The 19,190-nt window shown below is 43.5% G+C and overlaps 1 protein-coding gene across 2 annotated transcripts in view; it reads right to left on the bottom strand.

Annotated features, from left to right (window-relative positions):
• Window positions 1–5,570: 5,570 nt before the first annotated feature.
• Window positions 5,571–19,190, bottom strand: part of Psmd1 (proteasome 26S subunit, non-ATPase 1) — a 94,587-nt gene continuing 80,967 nt past the window's right edge. For both annotated transcript variants that reach the window (XM_004868047.4, XM_021247089.2), the window contains 5 exons: window positions 18,445–18,537; window positions 16,505–16,591; window positions 15,941–16,087; window positions 7,622–7,777; window positions 5,571–5,753 (listed from right to left, as the gene is read on the bottom strand). In XM_004868047.4, coding sequence (XP_004868104.1) covers window positions 7,631–7,777; window positions 15,941–16,087; window positions 16,505–16,591; window positions 18,445–18,537 — 474 coding nt within the window. In that variant the 3' untranslated portion in view covers window positions 5,571–5,753; window positions 7,622–7,630. The remainder of the gene's footprint in view (window positions 5,754–7,621; window positions 7,778–15,940; window positions 16,088–16,504; window positions 16,592–18,444; window positions 18,538–19,190) is intronic.

Raw genomic sequence — 19,190 nt, 5'->3', positions numbered from 1 at the left:
CACACATAAGCATACAGCGTGCCAGGTGGCTACAGTGCCATGGACATAAATCAGCCAGAGCCGACAGCGCCACCAGACTCCCTGATGCTTATGTGACAACTTAATCTGAAACCAACAGGTGTTACTGCTCAGACACCAAGGCAGGGACTTTGGGGTTACTTGGGGCTTGCTCTTAAAGAACTCATTTAAAGACTGGTTTGGCTGAAAAACAACTAGTCACTTTGCAAATGCTGCCATACATGCCTGAGGACTGTGCACAGGATTGATTCCGGGGGACTGACAGTGGCCCCCAGCTTCTAGTCCAGGAATCCAGGAAGGGATGTGCTTAGACCCAACACCTGCCCTCAGTGGGGGATGCCAGTTCATGCCCAGCATAAGCAAGCAGCTTGGATGCTTCTAAACCTCTTCCATCTGTGACATGAATCAGGGTTTCCTTAAACACTAGCACAGGGTCAGAGCTGCCCACACCGGGTCATGGGAATGAGACTTGACAGGAAACGCTTTATCTCTGTCCATCTCTTTGCCAAGTCCTGGTTCTGAAGAATGGTCACAAGCTTCAAGGAAATCATCTCCCAGATGCAATTTTATTACAAACCACTAACTCGCTGATTGGAAAACACCATGTGTTTCTATGCACCAGCGGAACTGCCCTATGCCTGCCTGCACACAGATGGGAAATGCTCACAGCCAACGGCTATGCCAGGCCCAGGGTGGCTGTTACTGCTACCTTTGTGAGGAGGCTTAGGAGTGTGACAGAGACACAAACCAGGAGAGGTCAGGGATACAGAATGGGCAGAGTGGGCATGGTGGGTCTGCTGTGTTGCTGAAGCAACACTCCCGGAAGATTCCGAGGCCAGCAATCTCTGGCAAGATGGTTAAATGGAAGCATGGAAAAATGAACCAGAAGCACAACTGTAATAATGGTTTTCAATGTTCAGCAAGTTGTTTCAGTCTGATTGTCCCTGCTGTAAGATGAGAGGCCACACCATGCTGATCCAGCTGGAATGTATCGAAGGCCTCCTGGAGCACTAGGCTGTCTGCCTGCATCACCTCTAGGCGCAATGTCTGCCTCTTCAGGTGGCTGTGAGGGAAGGGCGTGGCTCTGAGCAGTGTCCAGCACACAGTATGCCTCTGCATTAGCTTCCTGGCACTGTGACAAAATACCTGAGAAGAGGAATTTAAAGAAGGAAAGGTTTATTCTGGCTTACAGTTACAGAGGTTTCAGTCCATGGTCAGCTGGTTCCATTGGTTTTAGGTCTTTTAGGTGGTGGGCTGAAACATCATGGCGGAAGGGTGTAGTAGAGGAAAGCTGCTGACTTCATGGCAGACAGGAAGCAGAGAGAGGGAAAAGAGCTGGGGACGAGGTATAAAGTACACCTTTGAAGGCACCCTCACCTGACTAGGCCCCACCTCCCAGCAGCCCATTCAGGTGTGAACTCACCCATGCTTCATCCATTTGGTGTCAAGTTACAGCCCTCAAGATCCAATTACGCCCAAAGCCCCGCAGTCTTCAACACAATGAGGCTTTTGGGAGACATTTTGGATCCTAACCCTAGCAGCCTGTGGCAGTTGGCTGTTTAGTCCCCAGCAGCCTTGAGGCCAACACTATTTCCTCTGTACAAATGAGGAAGCCACTAAGGGGCAAGATCCGGACCTGAACCTGTCTGGAGCCTGAGTCCTTGCCGTTCCCATGGTGTGACCCGGAAGGGCACCCACCACTCACCTATCAGGGAACTTGAGCCCCTCAAACAGTCAGAAGCACTTGTTAAGTGCAAGCATCTCAGGGATGCTGCATCTAAGGCTGGGACACAGCTGCGACAGAGCCACAAAAGTATCTGCCTAAGCTCAGGTTTCTCCATCTCCTCATGCCAGTGAGAGATTCCAAGACACCATCTGTGCGGCAAAGAAGAGCTAAGGGCTACTCACAAGCAAAACCAACTAAAAACCAGTTCTCAGGGAAAGTGTAGTCACTGTAGAAGTGAAGGAAGACATCAGGCCCCAGGAAGGCAGCTCCACACAGAACCAAGTGCCATGTGGTTGTGGACTCTACCCAGCTTGTTCTGTCTTAGCTGTGGCTCCTGATGACTGTTCCCAAGAACACAGCAAGACAGGCACGGGGCCAGGCAATCAAACTAGGTAACGGCTGAGTGTGGCACAAGGACCGTGGGGGCCAGGGTCTGGTTGAGGAAGCAGAGAAGCTAGCCCGAGGCTTGGGGTAGGAATGAGAGACCACATGTCCCTGACGTATGATGGTTTGGCTTCTGACTTTTTTTTTTTGGTACTGGTACTGGGGATCAAACTCAGGACCTTGCACTTTCGAGGCAGGCACCAGAACCACTGAGCTAAATCCCCAGCCTATGACTTTTCAACTTAAGATACTACAAAGGTAGTATCAGTGAAACTGTACTTAAAATTTTGAATGTGAAGTATTTCCTGGGCTATGTGGCCCAATCTCTGAGAGCTGCAGCTGCACCGACATGTGCAATCTCGAGGGGAGACGACCGATGTTGCCAAGCTATGATGCTTGGCAGGTTTCAACTTATCACCAAGACGTTAACTTCATTGAGTCAAGGAGCATCTGCAGTTTTACCAGATCTAGACCAGAAAGTGGAGGGGCCATAACAGGAGGGTATTTCAGGCAGACAGTAGTATGTGCAAAGGCCAGGTGAGCCGAGGTCCTTGGACGAAGTGGAAGCAGCTCTGAGTGTGAGGACTGAGGAGGCCGGAGGCTGGAGAGGAAAGCAGCAGCTGATGCAGGAACAGCTATGGACACATATTCCAGAATCCAGGCTTTATTCTGCAAGGAAGGACTGAGAGCGTTTTTATTTTTTTGGAGACAGGGTCTCACTGTGCAGTTCAGGCTGGCCTTGAACTATGAACTATGTGGCCCAGATTGGCCTTGAACTTATAGCGATCCTCCTGCCTCTGCCTCCCAAGTGCTGGGATTATAGGCATCCACCACACCTGGCCACCTTGAAAGCTTTTATCTGTTTTTTTTTTTTTCGGTACTGTGGATCGAACTCGGGACCTTGCACTTGTGAGGCAGGCGGCGGAACCACTGAGCTAAATCACTGGCCCCTACTGAAAGCTTTTAAACTGGGACCAACATGATCTGCATTTTAGATAGATTTGGAGTGGAACAGACTATGCCAAGTACAGAAGGGGGGGTAGGGAGCAGTGGGGAGGAGCAATGGAGGCAGAGCTCTCAGAGAGGCTGAGCACAGCCACGCAGACCCAATGGCCGGATGAGCACACCAGGAGTCGGAGGAAAGACAGTGGAGAGGGACGTGGTTCTCCAAATCACCAGCACAAAGGGGAACGAGTGCAGGATGGATGAAGTTGTTTGGAGGAAGCAGACTGTGAAGATGACCAGATGCCAATTTCTGAAGATGGCCAGCAGCTAAAGATCTGCCCAAGGATCACACAATACCTGAATAGCCAGATGCTCAAATAAAGACAATTATGCAATCTGTTAAATGAAGGGCAGATCCAAGACAGGAAGAAAACTAGAGCATGTCAGAGAAGCCAAGGAGGGCATTTTTCTTTTTCTTCCCTTTTTTTTCTGGTATTTTGAGATGAGTCTCACTATGCAGCCCAGACTGGCCTTGAACTTGCTGGGATCCTCCTGCCTCAGCCTCCTGAGTACTGGGATTACAGGCATGCACCACCGTGCCTAGCAAAGGGATGGTTTTCAAAGATAGTAGCCCTTTACCTGCAGACCAGCAGGAGAAAGACTGTCTCCTGGCATCAGGTCTAATTTAAGCCAGTCTTCCCTTGGTCTGACTGCTGTGTGCTCCACTGTGCCACCATCCGGGCCTTGCTGCTCCATTCCCGTCTTCTACTAAGCCCGTCGGTTCTGACACCTGCCTGTCTTCATACAGACAGGACTTTATCCCACCTGTCCTAGTCGCTTTGGATTTCTTTGCTCCTTGGTTAGCTCTCAATGCATTTCCCGGAAGAGGGCTCATCGGCTGATTCAAGGGGCCATCCTGCCGAGCGGCCTGCCCTCCTCTTGCTATGCCTGTCTCGAGGCTGACTCTGAACTGCACTGCCAAGCAGGAGCCGGTGCCGACCGCTCTCCGGAGCCCAGTCTGTTGTTCTGGAAGGACGCAGTGCCTGGGCAGAAGGCCAGAGCACACTGCTTGTCCCACTGCACGGTTTTGGGCAGTGACATCATTTCAAGACTCCTGTTGTTTGAACATCTGTGTATGAAGGGAAATAGAAGAGATAACGGTCTGAAAGGCAGGCGATGTTAAGAGCTCCCACAGGAAGGCCACCGCTAATGAGGCTAGGAAATGAGATAATCTCCTTCATAGAATTATCTGGTATTGAGGAAACAACAGCTTTACACAGGAGGAGATGAAACGCAAGAGCCATCTACACAGTGACCTTTAGCCCTGGACTGGGTGCAGCTGTGTAGACAAATGCGCTGGGGTTTATCTACGGAGAGAGTGTGTTTCCCCTAAGGCTCCTTCAGACTCAGAGGTGTTCGGGGCAAGGCCAGAGTGCCTCGTGTGTAATTTCAGAAGCTATGTGCTTTTTAAAAATACACACTTGAAGACCAAAGCAGAAAACCTCTCAAATTCAGCTCTTGACTTGCTCCTGTGTCCCAGCAGATCAGCAAGACCTTTCCTCCGGCAGGACACGAGGGACGCAGTAATTGGCGGAATGATGTCCCTGCCCACTCATTCTAAAAGCACAACCTCCACTCTGCTAGTGTAGAAATCAAAACTGTACTTGTCCAAACTCATTAAGCTGCATAAACTTGAATTTTCTGCATCTTACTGCTTTTCTTTTTGAGACAGAGCTTCATTATGTAGTTCAGGCTGGTCCTGAACTTACTATGTAGCCCAGGGTACATAGGCGATCCTCCTGTCTCAGCCTTTGAAGTGCTGGGATTACAGGTGTGCACCGCTATGCCTAGTAGTACTTTATTGCTTTTTTTTTTTTTTTTAAATTAAACCTCAATTTGAAAAAAGAAACATAAAAAAAATAGGGAAAAAAGATATATTATCAGATCCTGTGGCTAAATGAAACTAAGTAATTTGTAGCTCAGCACAGAAAAAAAAAGTTTCTTCCTTTTATCATTAATAGGACTTCTTCAGTGAGTGATGGCTCCCCACCCTCCATCCCATTAAAAAACTGCAGAAAATTCCTGGGATGCTGAACAAGGTTTTCCCCTCATTATCTTCAAATGGTGTATAATTTGTGCATTAATTTCTTTTTTTTTTTTTGGTACTGGGGATCAAACTTGGGTCCTTGTGCTTGTGCAGCAGGTGGCAAAATCACTGAGCTAAATCCCTGGCCCCGGCTGTGTATTAATTTTTTAAAGGAGGAAAGATGCACATACTTATTAATGTGCAAAGATGACAGCATGACATCATACCTAAGCAAGAGCACCCTCAAATGGTCTAGAAGGTCAGTGTGCTTCACTGTTTGTCACTATCAAAGGCTCACACATGCTCCTAGCACATTAACGCCTCGGGTCTTTGGATTTAGGTATTTCATGATGGAGGTAATTTGATCCATTTAAAACCCAGGCTAAAAAAACAACAAAAGTCTTGTCCATGTGGAGGTTTTAATATATTTATTTGAAAACCAAGTTCTGTGAAAGAGCGCACTAAACAGTCGTGTGTTTTCTCTTCAGCCAGACTTGGAGACAGGCCCTTCGGTCAGCGCAGAGGCAAGGACACATGCATGGAGGAGGTCTCGACGAGGCCCTCACAGGCGGCTCCACACGAGCCGGCGAGGCCCTGGGAAGGGAAGGCGGTGGTGGAAGCAGTGTCATTTCTTTATTTCAGACTTTCTTTAAACTACAGGCTGTTGAAACGTAAAGCTCTAGCCCTGCCTTTGGGGTCCTAATGTGCCAGTTTACAAACTTCTTCCAGACCTAATATTTTTATCCTTTTAAAAACTAGTAAGGGGGCCAGGGATTTAGGTTGGTGGTTCCGCTGCTTGCCGTGCAAGCACAAGGTTCCGAGTTCAATACCTGGTACCAAACCAAACCAAACAAAACTAGTAAGAATCCAATTTCCAGTGGTAGCCCTCTCAGCCATTCTGCAGTTAACGGCCTCAGAAGGTATCACTGGGGTTTTGGTGAGGTATTATGCAAGGCTAGCAGGGCTACTGGAGTCAACTCAGTTCTGTGACAGGCCAAGCGATCGTGACAGCGACTCATGCATTGTGTGGGTAACACTTAGGAAACCAGCAAGGTGCAAAGGGAATCTCCAAAGGCAAGCTTATGTAGCAAGTAAGTTAGTATAAAACTCCTGCTCTCTGAGGCCCGAATATATTTTCCTAGTAATGGCAGGGTTTCTGCCTTACTATTTACCTGAGAGTTCTCTGAAGCTTTCATCAATTGCTAGTCAGTGTGTAACACTCACCAGGAAAGATTATTTTATCATACTATAATAAATGATACTGTCCTTATAGAGTAAAATACATTAATACTTTTATGAAAATGTGTCCCAGGTCAGACCTAGGGGAACCAGCTTACATATCGCTCATGTGTCAGATACGTGCTGACTATCCAAAGATGAGGGTGGACTCGAGTGGGCACTTCACACAGCTGGGCCATCCTTGTCTTTCACACCTGAAGCCTGGCTCTACCTGCTAGGACACTGGCACAACAGTCACCTCTGCAGCTCCACAGAGCTCTTCGGTGTGGTCTGGCTGACCCCCAAGTCTTATAGTGCATTAGATGTTTAAGAGCCCCACCCAAGAAATGAGTGTTATGGCTTTCAGAGCTGAAAGCACTTCCAAAAGGGACAGAGGGTGAAGAATCAGTAAGAAGGCTACAGCTGTGCTATTCAAAAGTGCGATCTACGGATGATGCTGACCAGACTCACTGATCACAAAAGGAGCTTCCACCAAGACACACACCATGCCAGCACTGAGCACACTACGCAGTGCAGTGGACTACCTTTTTTTTTTTTTTGGTACCAGGGATCGAACTCAGGACCTTGCACTTGCAAGGCAAGTGGCGATGCCACTGAGCTAAATCCCCAGCCCCTGGACTATCTTTTAAGACTTTCTTATTTTCTTTTTTTGCAGCACTGGGGATTGAACTGAAGACCTTTGCACCGAGTTACAGACCCAGCATTTTTTGTTTTTGTTTTTTTTGAGACAGGGTCTTGCTATGTAGCCCAGGCTGGCCCTGAAATCATAGAGATTCTCCTGCCTCAGCCTCCTGAGTGCTGAGATTACAGGCATGCGCCACCATGTGTGGCTATATCCCTAGCCCTTTTAAAAAAATTATTTTATAGTTGCCCAGGCTGGGCTTGAATGTACCCTCCTGCCTCTGTCTGGCAGAGTGCTGAGATTACAGGTGTGCGCACAATGCGGGGTGAGCCTCTGCTGAGGAAAGATGCACTGAGCAGGCTCACGTCTGGAGCAAGCTTCTTGTATCCTCATGGACCTATAGGGGTGTATAGACCAGCCACTTTGAGTAGCACTGGTGAAGTACTACAGGGCAGAGTTAGAGAAGAAAAGGAATCTTTGGCTACAGATGCAGAAAAGGGTTTTAAAGGGGAAAATTTTCCTATTGTGTAGGTAAATGTGCGAGCGAGACAGTGTCCTTGCACAGGACCTGTATGAAGTCTGACAGAGGTGGCGCACTCACGTCTGGTCCTTAATCATCAATATATTCAAAGGGCTCTGGGGGCTCTGGCTCTTGCTCCTCCTCCTCGATCTTGGGGCCATGTGCTGCCACAGGTTCCACCAGCTCCTCGATGTCTTCGCTGGTGTCCTTCAGAATGATGATCCCTCCGATGGAGAGCTGTCAACACACAGGATGTACAGCATGAGCCCCGCTCACATTTGGGGTGCTCTATAATCTGAAGTGCATATTTGTTAAGTTGCTGCACTGATTTGAAAGTAAAAAGCTGAGGGAGAACTATAAAAGGATAAAGAAAACTGACTTCTGTGGAGTATTTGCAAACCTGCCCCATGGCTCTGGATGACAGAGCACGTGATGCTGCTCCGTGTGGAGGCTGCACCCCAGTTTCACACTAGTTTCGCAGTGCAGTGTCTGCCGTCTACACGCCTGGGTGCCTTCCACGCAGACTGGTGGTGCTGGGCCAGAGCCTCCTTTATCACCCAGGAGCCTGGTAAGAACCCGAAAGGCTGGTCCTGCCCTAGATCCCAGAACCTGCACTTTCCCAGGATCCCCAGTTGACGTGAACACACATCAGTGGCCATGAAGTTTGGGAGATGACCATCACTTTGGACATGAGAAAACTCACAAGTGAAAAGTCACGTTCCCCTAGCAATTCCTGAGGGATGGAGAAAATCACATAAATACCACGACATCTGTAAATCCCTGTGATGCACAGCTGACAGGAAAACAAAGGCAAGTAGACTGCAGCAGGACTCTATTATGCCCTTTCTCAATACATTAGCAGAAGGCAAATCCATACACCAAAGTATTTACCCATCTCTGGTTGTGCTAATCTTATTCTATCTGCTTGCCTGTGTCAAAGGAAATGGAAAGCTGCTCTCTGTAATTAAATCTGTCAACAGTGGCAGGGCACATCTGGACAAAGCGTATTTCTACCAAAGCACATTACTGGGAAGGAAAAGAAGCACAAGCACATAACTTAAGTAATTTACATATGTATAAGGCTCTCTGCAGTTGGACCTAATCCAATTGTACTCAGCAGGACTCTGCCTTGCCACGCTATAAAACTGGTGTGCTTTCCTGAATTTCTAAACTACTTCCCTTCTCCCAACATACACATCGGCACATTTTAACCTACAATCCTTTAAAAGCTGGCTTGTCTTGGATTTTGTGAACAGACTGTGCCTTTACTACTAACACTCAGCCTGAGAACAAAGTACAAGACCACTGTGCTGACCCTCCCTGTCCTAAAGTCTGCTTGAACCTCCTGCTGGACAATGGAGATGAATCTTCCATCCATGTTCACAAGAGCACTTCCTAGGTTTTTTTTTGGTACCAGGGATCAAACTCAGGACCTTGCACTTTTGAGGCAGGCGGCAGAACCACTGAGCTAAGTCCCTGGCCCCTGCTTCCTAGTTTCGTAAACATGTATCTCTAGCTTATAGCACCTTCATGCTTAACAGAAAGGAAATACTCCAACCCAGATCCTGCAATATAATCTCTAGGAAGCCTGAGGAGGATGGAAGATACAGGCCTGTAGCACCTCCTGCTGCCAAGCACCCCACTGTTGCTTTAAGATGCACAGGAAGCAGAGTAGGACTGTAGCTCCCTTTCAAAATACTGCCCTTTTCACTGTGTGGTCTGAGGGCCCTGCTGTCGATTGAGGATTGGTTGCATTGCTGTTTTCTTTTTCTTTTTTTTTGGTACCGGGGCTCAAACTCAGCATTGCTGTTTTCTTAACCTGAGGCGTAAGTCACACAAGACTAAGGGCACGCCTCTTTTTGTGTTTCTAGTGCTGGGGGTTGAACAAGGACCTTGTGGATGCTAGCCAAGCACTCTACCACTGGGTACATCCTTATCTCTTTTTGTTTTTAAATCTGAAACAGGGTCTCACTAAGTCGCCCAAGCTGGCCTCAAACATGCAATCCTCAAAATTTTATTTACTCTTTTAAAGTGTACACTCTAGTATATTCACTTACCTATACAACTCTCTGCTACCGAATTTAAGAACATCTAAAGGAGACCCTGCTCCCATTAGCAGTCACCCTCCATTTGCTGCTTCTTTTTTTCCCTGAACTCGAGGTGATCCTCCTGCCTCAGCCTCTTGAGTGCAGGGATTACAGACACGGGCCACCATGCCCAGCTCACTTTCCCCTTCTATTCCTGGCAACCACTAATCTAACTTTTGTCTCTACAGACACACTATTCTGAACATTTCCTATAGAGGTAAGCATACAGCATGTGGGTTCTGTGTATGGGTTCTTTCGCTTAGCATGTTTTCAATGTTACACTGTAACACCTATCAACATGTCTTTCTTTCTAAGGGTTGAATAATATTCCATTGCATATATTACATCCAGGGTAGGCATGGTGCCTCATGCCTGTAATCCCAGCACTTGGGAGGCTGAGGCAGGAGGATCACTGCAAGTTCAAGGCCAGCCTGGGGTACATAGTGAATTCTGGACTGCCTGAACTACACAGTAAGACCCTGTCACAACCAACCAACCAAAAACATTATTCATTCTTTTTCTGTGGGGGGAAGGGGTGCACTGGAGCTTGAGACTAGGGCCTCACACATGCTAGGCAAATGCTCTAGCACTAAGCTAAGCTTTTTTATTTGAGACAGGTCTTGCTAAGTTGCCCGGGCTAGCCTTGAACTCATGATCTTCTGTCTGATACAAACAGTAGTGTACAAGTTTTTATGTGGAAATAGCTTTCAGTTCACATTGTTCTATACCTCAGAATGGAATTACCAGGTAATGTAGTAAGAACACATTCAACTTTCTGAGCATCTGCCGAACTGTTTTCCACAGTGGGTACAGTAGTTTACATTCCTACATTCCTGCCAACATACTATCTGTCTTGTTTTCAAATGATAGCTATTCTCCTGGGTATGATTTTAAGTCATCTCCTGTGATTTTGATTAGCATTTCCCTAGTGACTAGTGATACCAAGCATCTTTTCATGTATTTATTGGCCATTTGAATCTTCTTTGGAGATGTCTATTCAAATATTTTGCCACTGAACTGCTTGCCTCATATGTGTGAAGCTGTACACATATATATACACACACACACACACTCACCCACCCCACAAACCAAAAACAAAGAACTACTCATTTAAAAGTTAGGTTGTATTTTTACTACTGAATTGTAAGTTATTTATATATTTTGGTTACACATGTATTATCATATATATCATCTGAAAATATTTTCTCATATCCTGTGGGTTGTCTTTTCACTATCTTGATGGGCACTTTGCAGCATAAAGGTTTTTAAATTGAGGGCGAGCTTAGTGGTAGAGCATTTGCCTGGTATGTGTGAGGCCCTGGGTTTGATTCCTAGCACCACATAATCAAAAGTTTTTAATTTGATGAAATTCATCTTTTTTTCTTTTTCTGGTTTGTTCGTGCCTTAGGTATAGGTTGAACATAACCTGAAAATCTGAAATCTGAACTGGTCCCAAATGTGACATTTAAAAAAAATTTTTTTAGTACTGGGGATTGAACTTGGGTCCTCATGCTTACACAGCAGGCGGAGAAACCACTGAGCTAAATTCCTGGCCCTCCCAAATGTGACACTTTTTTGAGTGTCACCATGACATGAGAAGTAGATAATTCCATACCTGACCTCATGTGACACAATGCAGCCACAAAGCAGTCTGCTCACACTACGTTCCAAAGTGGCCTTTAAGTTATGTGTGTCAGGTTATGTCTGATGTGGGTCTCAACCCTAAGGTTTCTCATCATGTACATGCCAATATTCCACAACCCCAAACCCAAAACACTCCAGTCCCACACATTTGGGATAAGGGACTGTATAAGAAAATAATGCCTAAAGTCATGGAGATTCACACATAGGTAAGTTTTCTGTTTTATGCTTTTAGCTCTTATTAGTATCATTCTTTGAAAAAACTATTCTTTCCTTAGTGTTAGCACCCTTGTCAAAAAAGTCAGCAGATCATTAATGTGCCAGTTTATTTCTGGATGCTCAACTTAATTCCATTCCTCCCATATGCCTATTCTTATGCCCGTACTACCTGTACTTCTCTTGATTCCTGTGCTTTTGTAGAAAGGCCTGAAATTGGCAAGTGTGATTCCTTCAATTTTGCTCAAGATTCTTTTGGCTATTCTGGGTCTCTTGCATTTCTCTATGAATTTTAGAATCAGTTTGCCCATTTCTGCAAAAATGATAGCTGAGAATCTGTTGAATCTATAGCATAAACTGTGGATTACTGTCACTGTAAAATACTGTCTTTAACTCTGTGAACACGCGTAATTTATTGGTCTGGGGTTGCCTGTAACAGCCTTGTCCAATTTTACTATCAAAGTACTATCAGCCTCACTGAATGAATTTGCAGTGTTCCCTCCTCTTCTATTCTTAGAGACAGTCTGTGAAGGACCGGTGTTAATTTTTTTTAAATGTTTGATAGAATTCACTAGTGAAGCAATCTGTTCCTGGGTTTTTCTTTGTAACAGGTTTTCTGATTTCTAATTCAACCCCTTTGCTTTTACACATCTATTCAGATTTGCCATTTCTTCATGAGTCAGTCTGGTAGTTTCGCATCTTGCCAGGAATTGTCCCAGTTCATCTGGGTTATCTAACTTGTTGATATACAGATGCTAACGTAAAACCTTATAATCCTTTTTAATTTTTCTATTTTTAGAGGTAGAATCTCATTATGTTGCCCAGACTGGACCCCAACTCCTGGGTGCAAGTGATTTTCCTGCCTCAGTCTCCCAAGTAGCTGGGACTATGTGTAAACACATCATGTTTTTTTTTTGGTACTGGGGATCAAACTCAGGACCTTGTGCTTGTGAGGCAGGTGGCAGAAACACTGAGCTAAATCCCCGACCTCAACACATCATTTTATTTTTGTAAGGTTGGTTGTATAGCCTGTCATGACTTTTGTTAAAAAAAAAAAAAGAACCAATTTTTGGTTTTGTAATGTTTTCTAATTCATTAAATTTTTTGGTTTTTTTGGGTACTGGAGATTGAACTCAGGACCTTGAGCTTGCAAGGCAGGGGCTGGAACCACTGAGCTAAATCCCTGGCCCTCATTAATTTTTGCTCTAATATTTATCTACTTCCTTCTCCCTGAGTTTGATTTATCCCATACTCCTTTTTTTCTAGCTTTTTAAGAGGGAAATTATTAATTTGAGATTTTTTTTTTGGTACTGGGAATCAAACTTGAGACCTTGTGCTTGAGAGGTAGGCAGTGGCACCACTGAGCTAAATTCCCGGCTCTTTAACTTAATTTTTTTTTCCAGACAGGGTCTTACTATGTTGCCCAGGATGGCCTTCAACTCCTGGTCTCACGCGATCCTTCTGCCTCACCCTCCTGAGTAACAGAAAAATCTTTTTGTTCACATTATCTTATTTTTGGTCTTGCTTTTTAATACAGGCACTTCTAGCTAAATATATCCCTCTATTCACTGCTTTTACTGAGTATGGAGAACTCTGATGTATTACTGTTTTCCTTTTTGTTTCCAAGTATTTTTTAAATCTTTGCTTAACCATTTCCTTGTACCTTTTTATTGCATTTTTTCCATTAAAAATTTTTTTCTGTCTATTAAAGACAATGAACTGGTCAGGGCTGGGGATTTAGCTCAGTGGTTTTGCTGTCTGCTGCACAAGTGCAAGGACCCGAGTTCAATCCCGGTACCAAAAAAATATATATATAGATAGTCTTAAGATTACAATTAATATCTTGAGGATCTCATTTGACTAATAACCAATGTAATTTCAATGGCACAAGGCAACTTTGCTGGAAAGGGTGTTTTATTGTAATGCAAATTGTGGCTTTGTACGCTGTGCACATCAGCACTGATTTATCTGTAGTAATTGTTCTGTATAGGTGACTTTTGTATCTGACAGCAGAGTCCTTTCACTGCAGCCCAAAGAGTTTCCTTTATTTCTTCCTATAAGACAGGTTTGCTAACAAATTCTGTTTTTGTTTATCAGCGATATCTTAATTTCTCCTTAGTTTTTGAAGGACAGATTTTTGGATACAGAATTCTTCACCGAATCTTTTTCTTTCAGTACTGTGTGTTATCCATGGCCACTGGGTCACCATACTTCTGAAAAAAACACATTCTGATCTTAGTGAGGGTGATGTATTTGTTCGTGGTAAGTTTCAAAATTCTGTTTTTCAATAGTTTGATTATAATGTATATAGGTGTGGATTTCTTTTTTTTTTGGTACCAGGGATCAAACTCGGATTCTTGCGCTTGTGCAGCAGGCAGCGAAACCACTAAGCTAAATCCCCAGCCCCATGTGTGGATTTCTTTGAATTTATCCTATTTCAAATTGATTGAGCTTCTTGGATGTAGAAATTAGCTTTTCATCAACATTGAGAAGTTTTCGGCTATTATTTTTCCAAATGTCCTTCTGCCCTGTCTGTCTCCTGTTCCTGGACTTCCGATTGTGTGTGTTAGTGCACTTCAGTGTCCCACACGTCTCTAAGGCTTGCTGCTCGAGCCAGTTTTGGTCACTCCCCAGAGTGGATAATCCCAACTGTCCTGACTTTAAATTTACTCTTTCTCCTACATGCTCCAATCTAAGGTTGAGCCTCTCTACAGAGTTTTTCAATTTAGTTACTGTATTACAGAATTCCTATTTATTGGGCCATACTTTGTTTCTCTTCATGTCTTATAAATTTTCTTTAAAAAACTGGACATTTAAAATATTATCATGAAGTGACTCTGGAAATCAGATTTTCTCTTCACTCCCAGGCTGTGCTGTGGTTGCTATTTGTTCTGTGGTCTTTCCGAGCTACTTCTTTAAAGGCTGTCTTCATCGTATGTGGTCACTAATGTACTGCTCAGTTAGCTCACTTAGCAGTCAGCTAATACACTGCTGGATAGGGCTTTCTGGGAACACGAAGTCCCCTCACCTTTGCTCTGTTTTGGGCTACATGGCCAGGTAGTCACAGCTACTAGAGTATCTTTGAACTAATTTGAGTAAAAGCTTAAGAATCATTTAATTTCCAACTGTGGTATAGTAGTGTTATACTACAGCCTTATGGCCTTGAGTATATGACCTGCTGTCTTTAGTTCTTCATAACTATCAAAAATACTGGTTATCCACATGCTTCAGGATCTATACCATTGGTGTCCTAACACATCTGTTCTGGATATAGCCCACATCAGCTGGCAAGAGGAGCTCACAGACACTGCAGGAACAGATTCCTGTAAACATGCCACTAAGATGCACTGGGCGTCCTTTAAGGTGTCCTTTGGTGGTTCTGTCAGTTCATTTACTACTGCAGAGTAGGTGATGCTATGGATCAGCTTCTCAGTGCTTTAGGTGCTCTATATGTGACAACCTATTTAGTCTCTGTAATACCCCTGAAAACTAGAGTGTATTACCATGCCAATTTTATAGGTGAAGAAACTGAAACACAAAGAAACTAAATGACTTGCCTCATTATATTGCTAAGAAATGAGAGTTTAAACATAACCTAAGTTATGCCCAAGTCTAGCTTTAAACAACTACATCTACTATTTTCCATTTGCTACCCTTGTCTCCTCTAGGTGATAATCTAGTTATGTAAGACCTTGGCTTAAAGCCCTAGGTAAGAGCTGTGCTCAATCCACCATTAGGTTGACAAGAACAAGGTTACTGCTGTATAACAACCTAGAAAGCTCTCTAGTTTTCAAGATTAAAAATGTGGACGATAAAGGTAGTATCCCACTAACGTTGCATTTGTTTCTAACATGAAACATCCTATGTTGGGATAAATTGTTACGAAGATCTTCTAACCCTAAAATCCAGTAACTTAGGACAGCAGTGTAGTTATGATGGTGCTCACTTACTGAACAGTGCTAGTCTCCTTCACAGTGCTTGCACAGTAACATGTTTCATCTGTGCCACATCCCTATGAGTTAGCGATGATAATCCCTATTTTACATTCAGAAAAATTAAGGTCAAAAGAAGTTTACAACCTATAGAATCAAGATTCAAACTAGTATGCCTGGCTCTACAGTCTATGTTTCTGGTATTTTTGTACTGGGAATTGAACTCAGGGCCTGGCGCTTGCCAGGCAGGCGTTGTACCGTTGAGCTACATTTCCAGCCCTATAGTCTATGTTTCTAATGACGCTGTATGGCAGACATCTGAGAATGAAAAGAGGAGTTTGAAGAGTCACCCAGAGAACAGAAAAGCTCTTTGAAGCTGTATGAAACACAGGGGAACATTCTCTTTTTGGCAAACTGGAGCTTACTCCAATGCTCTGCTGACTTATCCTTCTCTATCAGCATCACATGGCCTTTTAGATTACTGTCCCACTGGCACACACAGCTGAGTGCTCTTGGTCACTTACTGGTTTGAATGGCTGGTATCTACAGGTCTCTGGCATGGTGAGGACCTTAAGCTGGGCAGGCATAACTCGGGCTGGGTTATCTAATAGCTGAAAGTTTGGTTCCGGCTCCTTTTTCTTCTCTTTTTCTTCTTTTTTCTCTGTTTCATCCTAGGGAGGAAAAAAAGTGGCTCAATACAGGTTCACTTCTGCTCCACACTGGTGAGTAAGTTTACTGACCCACTATCAGGTGGAAAAGTAGTGACAGATCTACTGGAAGTACAACTAAAGGGAGGTCAGACTCACAGGAGGGAAATTTGCCCCTCCGCTTGGGGGTGACAATGGTATTTGCCTTGATTTTGAATGATGTGAAGGTTTTCTATTGTTTCCTGATTTGTATCCTTTTATTCTGTGACAAATGAATGTAGTTTTTAGTCTCTTTCAGGTAAAATTATGATTCAATATGCTTGGAACAGGATAATTATTTGAAAGAAGCCAAGAGCAAAGTACAATAATGTTCAACTCAGGAAGAATCTAGACCATAGAGATAAGCTACATCAACCTATATGACCACCAAGATATGCCTACCACTTCCATTTTCTCTTCCTCCTTTTTTTCTTTTTCTTTTTCCTTCTTTTTAGCCTTGGCAGTAATAGATAACACAGCAGTGGAAACCTAAAGAAAGAGAACAGGGTAAATTTATTCTAATTTCTTACCTACAAACAAGCACAAAGAGAACTCAGTCCATTAATAATTTCCTGTTTTCTGGCAGTATTTTTTTTTTTGGTACCAGGGATTGAACTCGGGTCCTTTCGCTTGCAAGGCAGGCGGCGGAACCACTGAGCTAAATCCTCGGCCCTTCTGGCGGTATTAAATAATTAGAAAATAAGTGAGAAAAGCAAGGAAGACGTTTATTTACATAATTCACTGCTACTGTCATCAGGTGGCTCTTTCAGTGCTGTATCCAACGTAACTAACTTTTTCTCATCTGTAGCCTAGCCTGGGTATGAATTTGCTATCATGTACTTCTAAGATAAGAGATCTGGAAGTTACACCCTTTCTTGCTTTACAGGGAAAGCCTGAAAAGCATAAAAAAATTTTCCTCCAAGTTGTGGTCCTAGGGGTGTTCTCATGACTAGTTTTTGTAACTAGTTGTAATACCCACTGGGTGAATAGTTAGGCCAGAATTATCTTTCTTGATGAGATTTCACTGAAATCAAAGGTGAAACAGGGACTCTGAAAAACGGGGCAATATTAGTGTAACTCCCCCCAAGGGAGCTCTGAAACACAGCTAATCAGGCAAGGTGTTGCTGTCAGGTGATATTCATTACCTGCCACCCTCAATTCCATCAATTATCCCTATTTACACATAAAATTTGTAGCAAACAACCAACAGCTGGTGAGTATGACACATTCTTCTGAAAGACAACTTTCTATACATAGGTGTCATGAAGGATAATTTTGCTGTAAGTGTAGCTCTCTAAATGCATTACTCTTTAACACATTATCAATGAGTGGCATCATATATGGCAGGAATATAAATTGGTGATGGCTATTTTGAAATGCAAAGTAGTTAATACCTATGAAAAGAAATAATGTGTATTACTTTTGGTCAAGCACTTCCATACCTAAGATTCTAACTGCAGATATACTTGCACAAGTGCACAAGTATACATGTATAGAGGCTTTCATTCTAGCCCACAGCAGTGACAGATTAGAAACAACCTTAAATGTATATCAAATAAGGAACTAGTAAAACAGTGCAGCTTTGGGCAAAAAAGGAAACCCATATAAATCAAAAGTATTAAAGACATATGTTAAAGTGGAACAATAAGATGTAGAAGAGCATGTGGAGAATGATTCCATGTACTGGGGAAAACTAGGGCATTCACAAGTTGTAACTCCTGTGACATGGAACCTGGATGACCAAGAGAGGAAAAGGCCATTTACTTTACATTCTTGGGTGGTGTTAGATTTGACTGGTATACTTTTTATTTTAAGAGTAGGAAAATTTAGCTGGGCATGGTGCCACAACCCTGTAATCCCAGCACTCAGGAGGCTGAGGTAGGAGCATTGCCATAAGTTCAAGGCCAGCATGGAATACACAGTGAGTTCAAGGGCAGCCTGAACTACATAGTGAGACCTTGTCTCAAAAAAAAAAAAAAAAAAAAAAAGAGTAGGAAAATTTATTGGGGAACAGGAATAGCTCCTGAGAGACAGGAGGAATCTTGAATGGGTTGTCAAGGAGCCCACTTCTCTGACAAAGTTTCAGAGAGCAAAATCACAACATGGGTAGAATGTGGGTCAAAACTATAATCAATAAGATTACAAGTACAGTCCCTTGACTAATATTGATTCAATAGTAGCAAATGCACGTGGATGACATCATTAACCTTGGTCAATAATCCATAGTCTTTTAACGGTAATACTTTTAAACCACAAAACCTATTTAAAAACAAAGCCAGCTAAAGCATCCAGGAGCTTCTCTAGATAAAAACAAATGCTCCTCACAGGAGCAAAGGACCTACCTTTTCCTTTTCCTTTTCTTTAGGTACTTCCAGAGGGGCAGGGTATGCAAATGTGGATGGTTTACAGTTCGATTTATACTGAACCTTCGGCATCTGAAGAAAGAGCGAAAACTTTCTGCCTACTCCATTAAAATAATCAATCCCAAGATTTAAGACTTCTGTGCTTCTAATCAGCATATGCGCGCAAACCCTGAGTCCACGTGGGTAGTTAATCACTCCTCTGAAGGGTGTGTTTTCTTTTACTGAATTACTTTTAGGCACTTTACAGAATTATATGCAGTTCCTGGTATATTCCTGACGCTCTGTGTCTTTGAACAGGCATGCCTTTATCTCATCCTCCCCGACAACACATATGTACAGGTTTGTACACAGCTTTCACACCATATAATCACACCCTGGAAAAGTCTGATGTGAGCCTAATGTAGACATCAGCTTCACATTACTGGGAAAGTAGGAAGTTCTCCAGCCTACACTTTTTCAATTTCCCTAATTTCATCAATGGACAGTGGTATTTACCAAACTTACTAGGATAAAGAATCTTCTCTTCACCTCACCTTCATTGTAAAGAATGAAAACAGAGAACATAAAAGTGGCAGAGGACAAAAGCCCTCAAAGATTACATAGGATATTCAACTACAATGTTAAAAAATTAGGGACAGGAAAAAAAAATTCTTATTTTGAGAAATAAAAATGCTAAATATTTACAAATGTGAAGTTCTGCTACTGCAAAACTTAACCAAGATAAC

The sequence above is a fragment of the Heterocephalus glaber genome, unplaced genomic scaffold (assembly GCF_053883595.1).
Source record: "Heterocephalus glaber isolate CG9 unplaced genomic scaffold, H.glaber_assembly_v1.0 deba00001004, whole genome shotgun sequence".
In the NCBI taxonomy this organism is placed as follows: domain Eukaryota; kingdom Metazoa; phylum Chordata; class Mammalia; order Rodentia; family Bathyergidae; genus Heterocephalus; species Heterocephalus glaber.
This window is presented reverse-complemented; position numbering and strand designations above follow the sequence as displayed.